At 33.9% G+C, this 19,252-nt stretch overlaps 1 protein-coding gene across 1 annotated transcript; it reads right to left on the bottom strand.

Moving 5' to 3' along the window:
• Positions 1 to 11,357: 11,357 nt before the first annotated feature.
• On the bottom strand, positions 11,358 to 16,665 carry LOC126734702 (uncharacterized). The gene is made up of 2 exons (XM_050438422.1): positions 16,424 to 16,665; positions 11,358 to 13,043 (listed from the first exon to the last, which is right to left on the bottom strand). The coding sequence occupies exon 2, from the start codon at positions 13,025 to 13,027 to the stop codon at positions 11,456 to 11,458; it is 1,572 nt and encodes a 523-aa protein (XP_050294379.1). The 5' UTR covers positions 13,028 to 13,043; positions 16,424 to 16,665; the 3' UTR covers positions 11,358 to 11,455.
• Positions 16,666 to 19,252: the final 2,587 nt, after the last annotated feature.

The following is a 19,252-nucleotide window of genomic DNA, read 5'->3' as shown; positions in this document are numbered from 1 at the left end:
TTGAAATCGTTTTATTTCCTTTGATAACTTTACCAGCGCAACTAGCATATAGATAGTGATTTTAAGACCAAATCGAAATGATTTTTCTCTCTTGAAATCTTGAGAGAAATATTTGGGTTAGGTATCTAATTCGAAAAAAATTAGCTAGAGACGCGCACCGCGTCCATAAGCCTAACCGATTTTTCAAGAATGTAGACTACAAGAGTACAAAAAGCACTAATGTGACCGCATAGTTTTAGTGTAATCCTCTCTTAAAAGATGATTTGGTTCTCCCACCCTGGAAATACACAAAAAAAAAACTGGTAAAGTCAAAATACTTCTTCCAGGCGGCTGAGTTAAAGCGTGATTCGAAGAAGGATTTCTTACTTCTTCCAAGCAGTTGATAGAGGATCAGGCTCCCATTTAATTGCTTAGAAGTTTTTTATCTCTTCCAGGCAGTTCGAGTGTATTCTAGCAAATCACCAGAGTATAATTGAGGCGTATAGAATCAAACCCCGCTAACTCCACTTTTGTCCAAAAATGATATTTTGATTTAATTTCACAGCTAATTTGCCAATGAATCTGGTCGTGTGAATCTTAACTTTCAAAACACGCTAAAAGAGGTCTAAAATATGGCAAAAACATCGCGTTTATTTTCAAAACCCGCTAACTCCCTGCACATGTTACAATCAAATCCCGCCAACTCCATTTTGACCAATGACGTTGCTCTATTAGATACAAGCACATGTTTATGTATCATTGCATCAGTTAATGTTTAGATTTCTATCGTGCAGGATCTGAGTTATTGCTTTTAGTGATTTTTATAAATAAGTTTTAAATATAAATATGGATGAGTATAATAAACCCGTACAAAAATGTACACCGAACAAAGCCCGAAAATGTTTAGTAAACAAATCCAACCGAAAATCAGAGAAGCAAAAGATTGAGAGGTAAGTCCTATTGTGTAATTTTGGTAAAAATGTGTTTCTAAGTGTATTTTTATATACTCAAGTCAGGATCTTTTTGCAAGTAAGCGTTTTTTTGTCGAAAATCTAAACTAGGACATTTTTTAAAATTGTTAATTGCTACTTTGATAACTACAATTAGGGGCACATTAAAATTTGTTAAAATAAGAATGTATAAGTTTAATTTTGTATAATTTGTAAGTAAAATGAAAAGCCGGTTCGTTGTAATCTCAATAATATGTCACTTTCAACTTATTTTTAGATACAAGCCTAAAAGACCACCGGGTGTCCCAAGCTGTAATCATGCAACGAAGAGCTTCCGATGCAGCACTCTAACCAAATTTGACATATCTGATTTTTACTCAAAGTTTTATGCTACTCCTGCAAAAATTGATCAAGATAATTATATTGTGAAGTATACCAACGTTCAATTGCCAAAGCGGAAGCGCCCAAAGAATAGTTCGAGGCAAGTGAGAAAATTAAGTTACAAATTTTTTGTAAGGAATAGAAGCGGAAAAATAATTCCAGTTTGCAAACCTGCGTTTCTGAGTATACTGGATATTAATAAAGATAGAGTTTATGGAGTTTTAAAAAGACATTTTGAAAGTGGGCAAATGGCACATGAAAACCGGGGTGGAGATCATAAAAGCAAGAAATATCACTGTAGGCGAGAGACAATTCAGTTCTTTTTGGAATCTTTCAAATGTCAGGATTCACATTATTGCAGGTCAAAGAGTTCTTGTCGTGTATATTTGCCGTCAGAACTAAACATCAGAAAACTGTACCAAATGTATTCAAATTCAGCACTTGACAATGTCAGTGTTAAAGAATCATTTTTTAGACGTGAATTTTGTACAAAATATAACATTGGCTTCGGTTCTCCGAGGACTGATGTATGTTCCACATGCATTCAGATAAGTGAAAAAATAAAGCTGGCGAGAGATGATCCTCCTAGAAAAGCTACACTGATGGCTGAAAAAACAGTGCATAAACTTAAGGCACGAGCTTTTTTTGCATTACTAAAGGAAGAAAAGCCTGAAATGATAACATTATCATTTGACTGCCAAAAGAATTTGCCAGTTCCAAAACTTCCAGACCAACAGGCATATTTTTCAAAGCAATATAACTTCTACAATTTTACTATTGTCTGTGGTAGTTCCAAGACCACGTTAACTTCAGAAAACGTGTTTTGTTATTGTTGGAATGAAACTGTTCGGCCGAAAAGCTCTAATGAAATTGCTAGTGCTGTTTTCCATCGGCTCATAAACATGAATTTGGAGGGTAAAACGCACATTAGACTTTTTGCTGATGGTTGTGGTGGCCAAAACAAAAACACCACCATGATGGGAATGTGTTCAAATTGGCTGGAATGTTATGCGCCACCAAATATTAAGAAACTTGAGATAATTTTTCCTGTAGTTGGACACAGTTTTATACCACCCGACAGGGTGTTTGGAAATATCGAGAAAGCTGTAAGAAAAAAAGAGATAATTACGACCCCACAGCAATATATTGAACACATAAGACAATATGCCACAGTATTAAAAATGGGTGACGATGTCCCTGTTTTGGATTGGAAGAAGGAATCCCAAAATATACTAAAGCCACCTGGAGCATGGCACTTTAAATTTAATCCTGAAACGGTTTAAAATAACTCTTGACAAAAATCGAATTACGAAAGTTCAAGGTGAAGTACAGAACTGAACTGAATTAGGCAATCCTAGAAGTGTTACGAAGAAAAATAAGCAAACCAAATCAATGAATCCTCAACAACTTCCTGTGAACGTTCCTGTCAAACAAGATAAAATTATAGCAGTAAGTAAATTATTAGAATCACACTATGGCGAAAACTGGAGGCTTAACGAGGATTTTGATTTTTTCGTAAATATTGAACTTCGCCAACCAGATCAAGCTGATGCTAATGAAGAGCTTCCAGATTTGCAGTGCGAACCAGTTGAAGAGCTGGGATCTCTGTCTATTTAAAAAATGTGTTCTAAAAGAATTTGTGTTTTATTCAAAATGTTTCCGTTAAAATTTATAGAATTACAATTTCTGTTAATTAAAATAAACATGATTTAAGACATACTACGTTTTTATTTTTATAGTGAAGTAAGTTAAAAAAGTAACTAAAGAAGCTCTACCTATTTGCTGCGTATTTCGGACCCTGAATCAGAATCAAAACCCGCTATATCCATTTTTCACAATCAAAAGCCGCTAACTCCAAACAAAAACCTAAATATTTAGCCTAAAACTTAGAGCCATGGTGGATTTTTTACCAATACTTAGATATTTTTATATAGAAAATTTAAATTAAAAATATTTGGCAATCAAATATCAAAAAATAATCTAGCTAACGGTTTTTCTCAATTCCTGTAAAATTTTGCATTTTGGAGTTAGCGGGGTTTGATTCTATACGCCTCAATTTAAATATTAAAGGAAGAAAATGACCCAAGTTTTGTGAACGCAGAAATAATTTAACTGCTTAGAAGTGGGAAAGAATGTATCAATGACTGAAGTTACCCGGCAGAAGTTAAAAGTGACTCCGAGAGTCTGGAAAAAGAAAAAATTACTTCCGATAACCTCTAAATTATGTCTCCTTTTAAAACTTGAAGAAAATATGGCACCAGCTGCCAGCAGTTATTGATGATATATGGACAGTAATTTCGAACTCTGCCATGATAGATTTTTAGAAAAATTCATTAGGGTAGGGATTTAATTTAAAAAAATGCTAGAAAAGAACATAGGAAGATGGTTAAGCCATGTACATAGGCTTAACTGGCTTTGTTTGCAGATTAGGCGCAGACAGGGCCGCGGAGAGAAGAACTGGGCCTGGGACTAAAAATGTACCCTATACAAACATCTATAATTTCTTCAAGTGAATAAAACTAATCATGAAATATGTGTTAATTATGTATACATGGGGTCCCATAATTTAGTCGACACAGAGCAACGGCATATTCTTCGCTCAAAAATTTTACGATTTGATCAAATTCTTCTAGTCCGAAAAACGATAAAAACCAAAATACAGAGTGTTGAAGTTTGAATTTTATTTTCATTATTTTTTAATAAGTCCTTCAAAAAGTAGCATATACAGGATGTCCCAAAAGTAGACGTCCAAACGAAAGCAGGCGATAGAGGAGGTCAGTAGCAATCAAAAAAACCCCATATACTATTATTCGATTGTTGATGGTTTAAAAGTTATTACCGTTTTTCTGTTTTTTATAAAAATAGTGTCATGAATTCTGTAAAGAACTCATAGAACGAATATCCTGACGTATTTGTGTGGTATTTGTTATGAATGTTGCCTTAAATAGTGTACTTTTTCGTAAGTAATAATTGCATGCAAAACAATTGCTTCTGTCACTACAAAATGATAATTTCCCAATGTGTTTAAGTTTTACATACACATTTTTGCGTTTGAATTGATGCTGCTACAAAGCACGTGTTCGACCAAAAATAAACAGCTATCAGAAAAAGTTGCTTTATTTATGCAGATTCTTTACGGTCAAATATTTATGATAAGAAAACTAAACATTCCTTTTCAAATAATTTTTAAGATCAACATACCGTTTCCCTGTCGCGAATGTAGTTAGTTTCTTTCTGGTTTTTCAACAAATTAGGCTTTATTTCTTTTACTTAAACTGTTTGCTGTTTCTATTTTCGGAGTTTTTCGTGTTTTAACTCCTTTGCTACTATTACAAGTAAACCTTCACAAATGGCTTATAGTTCCCACGAATATGCAGAAATGCACTATGTTTATGGGCTTTGTGATGGAAATGCTCGAGCTGCTGCCCGAGAATATGAAAGACGCTTTCCCGGTCGAAATCGCTATCCTGACCATAGAGTTTTCATAAATGTGCATCAGAGTTACTTGGAAGGCATCATTCCTGGTCAGCCACGGAGAGTAGGAAGACCTAGAAATGATAACAATGAAGATGATATTGTGGAATTTGCAACAGAGAATCCAACAACAAGTGTTCGTCGCATAGCAAGACGTTCGGGACTTCCCAAATCCACAGTTCATCGAGTCTTACAAAGAAATCTATTATATCCTTATCATGTGCAACGTGTTCAAGCACTTCTGTCCACTGATTATGAAAAAAGGATTCAGTTTTGTCGGGAAATGCTGCAGCGTAATAGAGAAGACTCTAATTTTTTTAAAAACATTTTGTGGAGTGACGAAAGCAGTTTTAAAAGAACAGGGATATTGAATATACACAATTTGCATTATTGGGACTATGTTAATCCTAATATTGTGAGAAATGATCGTTTTCAGCATCAGTTTTCAGTCAATCTATAGGCAGGGATCATTGAAGGCAAATTAATTGGACCATTCGAGCTACCAGGAAGACTTAACGACGAAAATTATTTACATTTCTTGCAACATAACTTAAACGATTTAGTTGAAGACGTATCTGTAGCAACACGGGATACATGAGGCTGCAACACGACGGAGCTCCTGGTCACTCTGCCCGAATCGTAAAGCAACATCTTGATACTACTTTTAATAATCGATGGATTGGAAGGGGAGGAACCATCCAATGGCGTTCGCCTGACCTGAACCCCTTAGACTTTTTTTATGGGGATATTTCAAAGAACTTGTTTTTATCAATGAATCATAGAGTAACTAAAAGTATTTAATATTCATTTCTCTATGCAATGAACGCCAGACTGAAGTAAAACTGCGAAAAAAAAATAAGACAAACGGCCAACGTTATTAGCAACAATGACAGAGCCTTTTGGCGCATAAAAAGTAATTTCATCCGCCGTTGCCGAATGTGTATTAGGGCAGGTGGTTCGCATTTTGAACATTTATTGTGATGTTTAATAGCAATAATTTTTTTTTTCATTATTTAGTATAAGGTTATTTAGTATTACAATATTTTGATTTTTGTCCAAAAACGATTAGTTTAATAAAAATGTCAATCAAAAAAGACTCTTAATCACTTATCTGAAAGTATTTCACCATATGAGAATCTTCATTAAATAAGTAACTTTTCCTGATAATTTTTAACTTTTTGTAGTAAATTTGTTTCTGCCAGGTTCACTTAAAAGGCAAAAATTTTTAAATAAAAATTAAACATATTGAGAAATTATTTTTTTCTTACTAGTGAAAAAAACAATATGCATCCAAATCATATTTATGAAAGGGTGCACTCCTTAGGGTCACACTCGCACTAAATACTAAGTAAATAAATTATGATATTTTTGTAATAAATTTTGTGCATGATGCATGAAGCGATTTTTACAAAAATGAGAAAAATGGAAATAACTTTTAAACCATCAACAATCGAATAATAGTATATAGGGTTTTTTTGATTGCAAATGATCTCCTCTATCACCTCCTCTCGTTTGGACGTCTACTTTTGGGACAGATAGTAAGGAGTTTTTGGGGGCGAGAAATTTGAATTCAGTGGTAATTTTTGCATACATTTACGCTAGCGCTACATCCGACATCATTGCAACCGTGACTTTTGGATACACGCAAATTTTTCAATATTTTTGTAGCAGGCTTCGATAGAAATCAATTAATGTAGGGACCGCGTTATGCTGATATCAAATATTCTTTATGTCAAAAGTTTGGTGCTTGATGAGAACCATTAAAGCTTTAAAAAAAAAGCAAAAATTCCCACCTAATCTAGCAATGCGAGATATGATATTCGTATATGTACAAGAAAATTTAAGCGCACGAAGAGCATGCCGATATGTGGAGCTTAATTCCAAAACTTTCAAAAACAAAATAAATATTTGGTGAGCTATTATTGATACTACTGAATTTAAACGGAAAACTCTATTTAGATCTTTTACGAAACAGGCTAATGATCGAGCTTTTGAAACATCTCCTTTTGCAATTATGGAGAGACATGATTTTTCATGCAGGATAGTGCTCCTGCTCACGTTTCCAGATCTGTGAGGGAATATATCGATCAAGTTTATCCTAATAGCTGGATCGATCATGAGAGCGAAATGCCTTAGCCGCCTCGAAGCCCTGATTTTAACTTCCTCGACTTTGCCATATTGGGATACATGACATCAGTTATTTATCAAGACACAATCAATACTCTGTATGAGATATGGAAGAAAAACCAAAATGCAGTCGAATTATGTCGAGACAACACCATATTATTTAATATCAGGCAGCTTTTCGATAAAAGGGTAGCTAAGTTAACGGAGACCACCTTCACCATTTGTTTTAAAATAAAAAAATTATAATTTCCATTGCTGTTGATAATACCATTTTATTCTTGTCCATATTTTTCTATGTAATAATATTACCATAAATAATATTATTTATTTTGTAATAAATTATTGTATGCAACACATATTGTCAAAAATGGAAGCATTCAAAATTTTTATCTCAAAAAGGGTTGCGTTCAAGTCGACAAAGATATTTCTTTCTTGACTAATATGGATTGAAATTGTAAGATTTCTTTAAAAAATCGATATACACGTTGTATACGTTTTTATCTAATCGCCCTCTAGAATTCAAATTTCTCGACACCAAAAACCCTCTATTACCAAATTTTGTGCTGATGTTTCTTTTTGTATCAATTTTCGGCCTAGACAAATTTGGTCAAATCATAATATTTTCAACCAAAGAATATGCTGTTACTTTACGTCCACTAAATTAGAGGACACCCTATATTTAATGATGTTGAATATTGTATATTACATTTTATTAGTTCTTATAAATAACTATTAATCCTGAAATAATGAACTCAATCATCAATGTATAAAATCAATGAATCGAAGCCAGTTTTTAAGCGTATATAAACCAGAAAATCGTGGGAGTGAGAGCTAAAAATAAGAAAATGCACTGTAAATAAACAGTTTCGAGTGTATTTAATCTTACAAACAAAATTCTTAATATGTCATTTGAAAAAAAGAAAAAATCACCACCTCAGAATTCCTCCCTTACTTCTCCACTCCCCCTCGGTGGGCCTGTGGGCACGGAAGTACTTCTTTTCCATTCCGATCGCATAGTTTCAGTCAAATCCTTTTAATTAAAAGCTGAATTGGTTTTCCTCTGGAAGGGCACCAAAAATAAACTGGAAACATCAAAATCTTCCTCCAGGCAGATGAATTGGAACCTGATGTATATCACCAACCAATGAAACTTCTTTTGTATTTCTTTCGTAGGCAGTTGATTGCGTTCCAGCAAATAATCAGGGTCGAATTTAAATTTTAAAGAAAGAAAAAAAGAGAAAATTTCCCGGCAGAAGTTTAAAATGACTCTCATTTTTGGAGTCCTCAGCAGGCTGTTGTCCTGGCGGGAAAACTTGTCTAGTTTTTTTTTTAAAGAAAAGCACTAATCTGACAGCATAGTTTCAGTTAAATCCTCTTAATTAAAATTTGAATTGGGTGTCGTTTTCTTGAATATTGAATAAAAAAAAAACTGGAAAAATCAAAATTTCCTCGAAGCGGTTGAAATAAAACTTGATGCTCATCACAGACCAATTCAACTGCCTGGAGGAAGTTCTTATTCCTTCTAAGCAGTTGAGTGTATTCCAGTATAATAGTATATACCCAATATCTAGACAGTTATTATTGTGTTTAATGAGTCCGATTACCTGGATGAAAGAAAAAAAATGACTCAGATTTCCTAAAAACAGGAAAAGTTGCAGTTTCCTGGGAAAAATTACAAAAAGGACTTCGATGGCAATAAAAATAACTAAAAAAATAACTACAGTTGCCGTTTGCTGGTTTCCGCCTTGCTTTGAAGAAGGCAGAAGCACGTGTCTGCTTCTCTAATTGTGAAATATCCCGAAGAATCCACCCCTTTCGTCCATCATTAAGGTATAAGTCTAACTAAAAAAACACCGCCTACATCCTATCAATTTGTAATGTAGCACCTTAAGTCATAATGCTTGTATAAATTTACCCAGACTAGTATTCGTAGCATAGACCATTGTAATAAAATTATGCCGCCCTGGTAGTATTATGCAAATAATTAGTGATTTAATTCATTTGAGGTTGATAAGAATACTTGGTAATTTATTTTAGCTATCCTTTACCCTAAGGGTAGCTCAAATTAGACCCTATAAGAGGCAAAGGATAGGTCAAATTTATGGGAAAGACGGGTAATTCGATTGCTTAATAATGCGCTCATCGTAGCTACCCTTGGAATTTCCTAGAGTTTATATTATTCCCCTATATTCGATGCTTTACACTTAATTTAAAATCCTACTTTTTTCTTTCAGTCCAGGATTTTTCATGAATTTCTTGTTTTAACGAAAATTTATCTTTCAAAAAAACACAATTCAAATTATGACCTACCCATTTTTGTCTAACACATTATTTTCTCCATAAGTTGTCTCTGTCACACTCTTGTAAAAACGTGCACCAAACTCACATTTTTAATTATTAAAAATGATTTGCATTTTCCCTAAACAATAATCAGTTCGGCGAAGCCAAATATATATTATTACAAAGATAAATAAAAAAACAGATAGTAATTATACTATTAAAATGATCTATGATCAACTCTATCTGGCCTAAGTTTCTCTGTCACACTCACGAACTTAATAAATATACCTGGACTGCCAATTCAATGAAAAGTAAATGACCACTACTAGGTAGCCGCCATTTTGCGCGATTGCGTCCTTTCGATGTTGGTCACGCTGACAAATTTCAGTTGTGCCAATTGTAGGAGAACAAAACAATTAAAGTTTCTGAGAGGTTATGTTTACAAAATTACAAAATAGAAAGTAATATATAGGTAAGAATTTAAAATAGTTGCGTTAGATCTGTGATTTTTCTTGTACTTCTTTAAGAATTTCGTTAAAATTTATGAAAGAAAGTAATCCTCACCTAAAATGAGACAAAGTTTGAATTAACTTGGAATAGATCCTAATACCATAAAAATGATGATCTTCATTTAAATTTTTGCTTGTATTTACTTAACAAATTCAGATATAAAAACTTTTTTTTCTATTTTTACTACTACGAGTTTTACTTTCCTTGCATGTACAATATTTCCACATTAATAGGTATAACCATTTATAAAAATCAACATATAGATGATTTTATAAGGGTTTGTAATTAGCAAGGGTTTATATAGTAAAAATATATTATTCTATCATAAAGAACACAGACGGAAAATTCACAATAATTCGGTTTTGAGAAACAGTGAACCAAATACCTTTAAATAAAGATGGTGATACATTATTCACGTATTAAATAAGGAGGAAGATACATCGCATGTTCCAAAGGATAACCCAAGCATCGTTTACAAATCGCCAAATCCGCTATACTCACACGTCAAACGTCAGCATCATCAACTTTATTACCATTATTTAATATATTTTTTGTTGGTAACACTGAAAATGTTCAGAGTGACCAACATCAAAAGGACACAGCCACTACACAAAATGGCGGCCACCAGGCAGTGGTCATTTTTGGGTATCGTTGCCATATGCATTAGCAGTCCAGGTATATATATTAAGTTCGTGGTTATTTATGATAGAATAATATATATTTACTATTGTATACTATACTATATATATTATATACTATTGTATAAACCATTGCTTACAATCAATTACAAACCCTCATAAAATCATCTATATTTTGATTTTTTTTAGATAGTTGTACCTATTATTGTGGAAACACGCTGTACATAGAAGGAAAGTAAAATTCGTAATAGTAAAAATAGAAAGAAAATAAAAGAGTTTTTAACTGAATTTGTTAAGTAAATACAAGCAAAAATTGAAATGAAAATCATCATTTTCATGGTATTAGGATTTATAAGATTCAAGATTATCAGAATAATAAAACAAATATTTTAAAGTGCATGCATCTATTCCAAGTTGATTGAAACTTTGTCTCATTTTAGATGAGGATTACTTTCTTTCATAAATTTTAACGAAATTCTTAAAGTATAAATACAAGAAAAATCACAGATCTAACGCAACTATCTTAAATTCTTACTTATATGTAACTTTCTATTTTGCAATTTTCTAAACATAACCTATCAAAAACTTTAATTGTTTTGTTTACCTACAATTGGCACAACTAAAATTTGTAAAGTTCAATAAGGAATAGTAAAGTTCAAAAAAGTTCAATCTATTTTGAAATTCAAAATAGATTTTTTCGAAGATGGCATTGATCTGCAGGTTATAACCTAAGCTGCTCCTATAATTGAATCGGTGAGTGGAATAACGAAATAACTCCAAAAATGTGGTTTAGAGATAATCACAAAAAACTGTTTTCTGAAAAAAGTATTTATTTTACAAGGGTCTTCAACATTGCAAAGTTATATGAAATCGAGTTCTCTAAACGAATATAAAATAAAATATTTTTTTAAATTTATTTTTGTCTAAGATGCGGGACAGAAAGTCACTAGGAGTTATATGGTTTTTCCGCTCAACTTTTTAAATTATTTAAATTGTTAATGTTAATTGATAAACAGAGTTGCAAATTTGTAAATTGTTTATTATTTATAATAGTATCTAACATACATTACAAAACCTGATTCTTATAACACGCAAAACGTTAATATTTCAAGGCCATTAGTCTTCAGCTTCCATGTTGGTGGTTTCCAATGACGTTATATGGTAGAAAAATTCCAAAATTTCGCCAGTCATATATTGAATGACCTTTTTCAAATGTTCAATTTTTTTTACATTGATCGGTAACATTTTTGAATATGCAGGTGCAGTCGGTAAAATTGGGGCTGCTTTACGTTTGATTAACTTGAAATTTCTTGTGACAACTCCGCCAATATAGTCGCTAGCTATGACATACCCGGGTGTGGAACTGTCATAAATGAATTGCCTGTAGTTTGATATTGCAAATTTAGCTTTTCTTTCATCGGAAGATTGATAAGTTTTCTTGTAGTGGTTGGGCCACCAGTTTTTGTACTGGATTATATCTGTATAGCATATTGTTGTCGTCGTAAATGGTTTTAATTTGCGACAAGAAAGTATCATGTTTTCGTAATCCTCTGGAACATAGATTCTATCATATTTTCTTATAACTCTCTTGAGCGAGCCGAAGTCTCTGTCGCATGGCAAAAAAGAGTGACCACGCACTGGGAAGTATTGATGAATTTTACTAAACCGTTTTGAAGCTGCAAGAGCCAATAAGTATCTCACTACGGTGTTGTTACGGTTCTGAGAATATGTGAAGCTCCTGAATCTCTGCACATAATCGCTTATGAATGTACATACTTCATTTGGACCTTTCGCAGCTTGACCTTCATGATATGTATAAAAGTGCCCAGTATCTTTTTTTAAATCATGTACTTCAAATCCATACAGCCACAATTGTCTTAAATAAAACATTTCTTGGACGGGTATAACAGGCAGTGGCATATTTTGAATATAGTCAAATACTATTCCACCAACATCATTACGCTCGTGGCACAAAGCAGTTATTTCTTTAAGTTTGGAGTAAAATTTGTTAGCCCTACGCTTATGAATCATTAGCTCGGCAGCAGCCACTCTCTTTGCGTTGTCGTTTAAATTTTGGTCTTTAAGTTTTGTACCTAATTTTTCGCATTGAGTGCAAACATCAACTTGGGGCCTTCCAAATTTCAATGCAAAATTTTCTTTAAAGAACTTTAAATAAAATTCATATTTTACTATATTTTTTAAGTTCGGGTGTAATTTTCCAAAAAGATTATACATAATCTTGACGTTTAGAGCTGAATCAAGATAGTGAACTTCTTTAGAACTGTAGTGAGAGATTTTATAGGGAAACGATTCAATATGTTGTTGTATTTTCGTAATAATCTCGGGTTTTAAGATATGTGGTCGATTATTATGTGTACCACGTAGGTCTCTAGGTGACATCTGAGTAACCAAGAGTTTATTTAATCGTTGTAATCTAGAATTTGATATTGAATGCAGACTAAGAAAAGCTGTCTTGCAAACTGGTTGCCTCTCTAAATTATTATTCCGTATATAATATGAAAAAGTCACTTCCTTATTTTTCTTCCTATCTTCCCCATCTGGTCGCCTCCTAGCTACTTGTCTACAATCCATAAATCCATGCAAATATACATCCTGTTCATTTTTTGAACCTTTCTCATAAACTTTTCTTAAAACTGCTTCTTTTTCGTCCGGTGTAAGTTTTGACATGCATTTATTTTTACATCTGAAAATAAAAGAATATTATTATACAAACTGTTGGTAGAATAGAATGTATAAAAAAACTTGAATGTACATGAATGATATTGTACTTCTGACTGAGCACTGGTTGAGGCCTAGTGAATGTTTTTTAATATCTGATTATCTTCTTATATCAAATTTTTGTCGTCAACAATCTATACATGGAGGAACCATGATCTTGGCTAGGCAAACAATTGAAACGATTTTTTGTAATATTGATAAGTATGATAATCTTCTGTTGGAGAATGTTTTTGAATTCTCTCTTTCTTTTTGTAAGCGTTTTAATTTATATATTCTTTGTGTTTATAGGCCACCTACAGGAGATATTGCTATGTTTCTGGACAAACTTGATTCTATTTTATCCCAGTTGTCCCTACACTCTAAGGTTATATTGGCTGGTGACTTTAATATCAACACACATCTCGTGAGAGTGCCACGTACCTCTCTTTTAAGTATTTTAAATTCTTACGACTTGAAAATGCACGTTCTTTCTCCCACACGAATAACTTCTTCATCTGCAACTACAATTGACTATTTCTGTACAAATTTTGATGACGTTTTATGCACAGTACTCCCATCTGGTATTTCCGACCATGAAGCTATTCTTGCTAAATGCCATATAATACTGTATCATCTTCATCTCATTATATGGGAAGAATTTTCAGCAAAAGAAATTTCAATGCTTTTTCTGCTGCTACAGCTTCGGTAAATTGGAATGCACTTGAAATGACTTCTGACCCACTTACTTTATTTTTCAAGTTCTGTGTGATAAGATCAATCAGTGCTTTCCTAAAATGAGGCTTAAAACTAAGAAACGAAAACCATGGGTTACAAGAGGTCTTAGAATTTCTACTAAAAACCTCCGTTTTTTGACTAAATTGTGCAAATATACCACAAATGAAAATATCCTTGTATATCATCAGAAATACCGTATTCTGTACAGAAAGACAATTAAAGCAGCAAAATCTAATTATTATAGGGATCGCTTAAATATGTCATCAAATAGGCAAAGAGAGTGTTGGTCGATTATTAATGATTTTAGACATTGCCATAGAAAAGTATCGGAACCGGAGTTAAGACCTGACATTTTAAACGACTATTATTGTGATATACCTAATATCTTGCTCAAGGGCATTCGTAGTAACATTGATCCCTTACACTATCTTCAACAAGTGTCGGTTGAGCATTCATTTTTCTTTCATGCTGTCGAACTTACCGAAGTAAAAAATGAAATCAAACGCCTAAAAAACCATAAATCATCTGGAGCTGATGGGATATCTTCGAGGTTGTTATTTTTTTTTGCCTGACTCAGCCTTAAATGCTTTAGTTTCTGCCATAAACAATTCTTTACATAATGGCATTTTTCCTTCATGTTTAAAAGAGGCAGTGGTTATCCCTCTTCATAAGGGTGGAGATTTGGATCAGCCTTGTAATTTCCGTCCCATTTCTATTTTGTCTACCCTCTCTAAGATAGTTGAAAAACTTGCAAAAAGCAGAATTTTGTCCTTTTTACATCATAATGGCATTTTGTCTGCAAATCAGTTTGGATTTCAAGCCGGTAAAGGGACTCATGATGCTGTTTTTAGCTTTTTGGAGAGCGTCTATGTGTCCTTGAATTCTGGAGAGTCATCGGCGGCAGGGTTTTGTGATCTATCCAAAGCATTTGACTGTGTGGATCATGGAATACTGTTATCTAAGCTCGATAAATATGGTTTTAGAGGCGTAGCATTGCGATGGCTTGAGTCCTATCTATCAAATCGTACTCAGAAGGTTTCAGTGTCTGGGCGTTTGTCTGCTTCTAGATCCCTAAAATGCGGCCTTCCCCAGGGTTCAGTGTTGGGACCACTATTATTTTTACTGTATGTGGATGACTTGAGTTCATTAAAACTGCAGGGCAAGGTGGTTCAGTTTGCTGATGATACCACCATACTATGGAGCCATAAAAATTCTGACTATATTAAGACTTGTATCCTTGAAGACCTTCAGATTTTATCAGGGTGGTGTGCTTCCAACAGGCTCGTGTTTAATGTAAGAAAGACGTCTATTATGGGGTTTAAGTGCGATATTCAGGGTCTGATGTTTGACGAAAATTCCCTCTTGGAGAATAAAGAGTGCTGCAAGTTCCTAGGAATTACCATTGATGGTCGCCTTCGGTTTGAAGATCATATTTTACATTTAGCTGGGAAATTATCTTCTGGATGTTTCGCAGTAAGAATGGCAAAACAAGAGCTGGAAGGGGTGGTTGCACGTTCAGTGTACTTTTCACTTATTGAATCTCATATTCGGTATGGCTTGCCTTTTTGGGGTTTAACCAATAAGGGGCTACTTAACATTATCTTTGTTATTCAAAAAAAAGCAGTTAGATACCTGTGTTCTGCTAAGTTAAGAGAATCTTGCAAGCCCCTCTTCATTTCTGAAAAAATCCTAACTCTTTTTTCACTCTTTATCTTAGAAACAGCTGCTCTTATTCACAAAATTCCCAAACTACCCTCTGACACTGGCCATTTGACTCTTCCCCTACCTACGTCTTCCCTTACCAAAAACTCATTAATTTACATAAGTAAAAAAATTTACAATCATGTTCCTCTATGTGTTAGACATATATCGGATGTTAAGAAATTTAAAAGAGAATTAAAGTCGCTTTTATTGGCTAAGGCATATTATAACCTGGATGACTTTTTTAATGATAGGTTTTAACCTTGGACATGTTGGAAAGTTTTCTTTTTTTCCTTTTTTCTTCTCTAGTTTTGTCAACAAGTTTACCTTTATTTGGTAATTGATTGTTTTATTTAGTTATCTTTAATTTAAGTATGTTCGAAAAGTTTTGTCTTCTTGTGTTTAATTTTGTTCATTGTTTTGTCAATTTTTGAAATTGTATTTGTGTTTTGTTTTTTTAGCTTGTAGGATGCTTGTACACAAGATTATTCTTACGTAATATAGCACATTTTCTTTCTTTCTTTCTTTCTTTCTTTCTTTCTTACATTTTCTGTGATTTAAATAAAAATATTCCCTGATTACTTAAGCAAATATTAAGAGTTCATTGTACGTACGTGCAGTCCTCTTTGACAAACTTTTTGTCGACTATTTTGCCAGTTTTAGTTGTATATTTTTCTCCAAGAAGACGAGCCTTCTTTCTTTCATTTCGCTTCCATTTTTTAGGGCACACTTCTCGTGCGAGTCTTTTTCCTCTATCTGTACTAGAACTCTCACTACTACTACTGCTAGACATTATGATTTTTAGTGAAATTATTTACACTCAAAAGTTCAGGATCAATCGAATACAGTGCAAACTGGCCGTGACTCGTGACTGCTAACTAGTAAACAACATCAAGAAAAAAAAAACAAGATGGCAACTGACAGACTTACCGACTGAAGCAGCTCACGCGCAATATTCCCACATTGGGTGGAAGAACGATATAAAAGCTGGAGTTATACTGTTGTTCCACTCAACGCGAAATTACCCCCTTGTCATAAAGCATATAGGCTTCAAAAGTTATATCGTTTTTCGGTCCATCAGATAGATTTAATGTTAAAGATCATTTTTGCTATCTTGGTTTAAAATCACTTTTTTGGAGTTATATCGTTCTTCCACTCACCGATTCAATTATAATACGACTATTTTCTACAATACCGGTAAAAATAATATTAAAACCTTTATAAGTTCAGATCATTTTCTTTTTATTTAATTATAAATTCAATATACATATAGTATAACAAAAGCTGCTATTGTAATAATTATTATTCCATTTAGAAGTCAGTACATAAAGGTAAATGGTAATTATTTACATAAAGATTGCCTGGAGAAATAAACAACACGCACACCTCGCCCACTCGTTGACCTGTACAACCGAATCGCCTGATGGCTGTGTTGCCATTGCGGCTGTACTACTTTTTAATTCAGATTCAAATTCACTTTATTAGGCAGTATAAAATGTTTAATTTTGAAAATTATATACTTTTTTGAGAGAATACTATAATATGGAGCTATTACAGGTGAAAATTCGAAATTATAAGACAAAGAGTTCTACTAAGAGGAACCTGGCAACGTGTCTTTTATTTCTCTTATGATGTGGTTTAATGGTAGTTGATGTTTATACTCATTTGTAAAGAAAGGAGATTAGGGACGGGCCGGTTATTTATTACAGAAGATATAGTATAGATAATTGTTGCTTATTTTTGTAATATGGTCTATAGTTCGTAATGAGGTGTGGTCTTAATTTAGATTTTTTGCAGAATATTGAAAAAATCTAATAAGAGCTCACGGACTCTTTTATGCCCATAGTGCGAAAGATATACACTTATGGCAAATATAATTTGGCTAGACAACGATAGATCAGTATTTTATTCGTGTTTTTCGCTTTGTTATACAGGGTGTTTCAGAACTATGGGATCAAACTTCTAGGGGTTGTTCAGTGCAACAGTAGAATCCATTTGAGTATAGGAACCCATGTCCGGAAATGTGTCACTATGCCACTACGGCCCTAAGACGCGTTTAAATTTAGAAAAAATATTAATTACCTAAATAGGATCTGATGCATTTATTTTTACCTTTTGTATATGATACCATCACAACAATTGTTCAAAATGTCTTCCTCCAACCTCAATACACCGATTTAAACGCCGCACATGATTTCGGCGGACTACACTAAAAATTTGATCCTCGTTTTGAATGATTTCAAATGCTGCTGTTATTCGTCCAATTAAGTCTAGCTCTGATTCTACCGGAGTTTCGTAGACTAAAGACTTTACATGTCCCCACAAGAAAAAATCGAGCGACGTTAAATCGGGTGACCTAGGAGGCCAAGAAACTGCTCCACCTCCGGCAATATAACGGTGCCCAAACCGCTGAGCCAAATACTCGCGTACTTGTACAGCAAAGTGAGCCGGCGCTCCATCATGCTGAAACCACATTTGCTGTTTAAGTTTAGTGGAACATTTTCAAGGAGTTCTGGGAGAACTTCCTCCAAGAAACGCAGATAAATAGGTCCTGTTAACCGTTCCGGTAGAAGGTATGGCCCAATTAAATAATTATCAACAATGTCTGCCCATACGTTGACAGACCAGCGATTCTGATGTTTTCTTGGAAAAATTGCATAAGGATTTTCTTCGTCCCAAACATGGCTATTCCTACTATTAAAAATACCGTCTCTTATGAAAGAGGCTTCATCAGATGGATCAGACCACAAAACATATCGTAAAAAAATTGGTTGTGCAATGATGCGATCCAGAAGCCATCGACAATATTGAACTCTAGGATGATAATCGGCTGCAGTCATACCTTGAACTTTCTGGAAGTGGTGAGGATGGAGTTGTTGCTCGTGTAGGACCTGCCAGACAGAAGCGTTACTCGTATTCATATTTAGCACCTCTTCTTCAAATTCGACCGTTCTTACGGTTCGAGCAACACCAGTATCATGCATCTTGGTCTTAAACATGCCTGTCTCAGCGAGCCGCCGATGAACCGCAATAAACTTTTTGTATCCAGGATGCTGTCGTTCGGGATAACGTTCTTGATACAACCGCGATGCTGCTCGTGCATTGCAGTTTGTTGCTCCGTATGCCAAATGCATATCCGCTAATTCTTGATTGGTAAAGTTTTCCATTAGCAATAAATGTTTAAAAATTGTAAGCTATAAAATTTTTAAACATGACATTGAGAATTGACATTGATAAGCGTTGATTTTAAACAATTGTTGTTATGGTAACATATACAAAAGGTAAAAATAAATGCAGCAGATCCTATTTAGGTAATTAATGTTTTTTATAAATTTTAACGCGTCTTAGGGCCGTAGTGGCGTAGTGACGCATTTCCGGACATGGGTTCCTATACTTAAATGGATTCTTCTGTTGCACTGAACAACGCCCAGAAGTTTGATCCCATAGTTCTGAAACACCCGGTCTACAAGCCTTTTTTCGGCATAACGCAATTGACAGAGACAAACTTGGAGTAAACATAATATATCAGAGAGAGATGGGTGTATAGGGTGAATGTGCCGGTAAGCCGGACACCATCAGTACTCGGATAAAACACGTTAATTTTGAAATAAGATGAAATTTAAACTTCCCCGACTTTAAAAAATAAATTGACCAATAAATTTTAACTATTTTTACTTCATCCCACTAACTGTCTAACTAAGTTCAAAATTGTCATTGTGTTGTGAGTTAAGAATATTTGTTAAGTTGGTTGAGATAAAG

The sequence above is a fragment of the Anthonomus grandis genome, chromosome 1 (genome assembly GCF_022605725.1).
Source record: "Anthonomus grandis grandis chromosome 1, icAntGran1.3, whole genome shotgun sequence".
Classification (NCBI taxonomy): Eukaryota; Metazoa; Arthropoda; class Insecta; order Coleoptera; family Curculionidae; genus Anthonomus; species Anthonomus grandis.
The sequence above is the reverse complement of the archived record's forward strand: the minus strand, read 5'-3'. Positions and strand labels throughout refer to the sequence as shown.

What these genes read in the sequence shown, in the direction of transcription:
- LOC126734702 (XM_050438422.1), bottom strand. Translation starts at nt 13,027, where the DNA reads ATGTCAAAACTTACACCGGACGAAAAAGAAGCAGTTTTAAGAAAAGTT.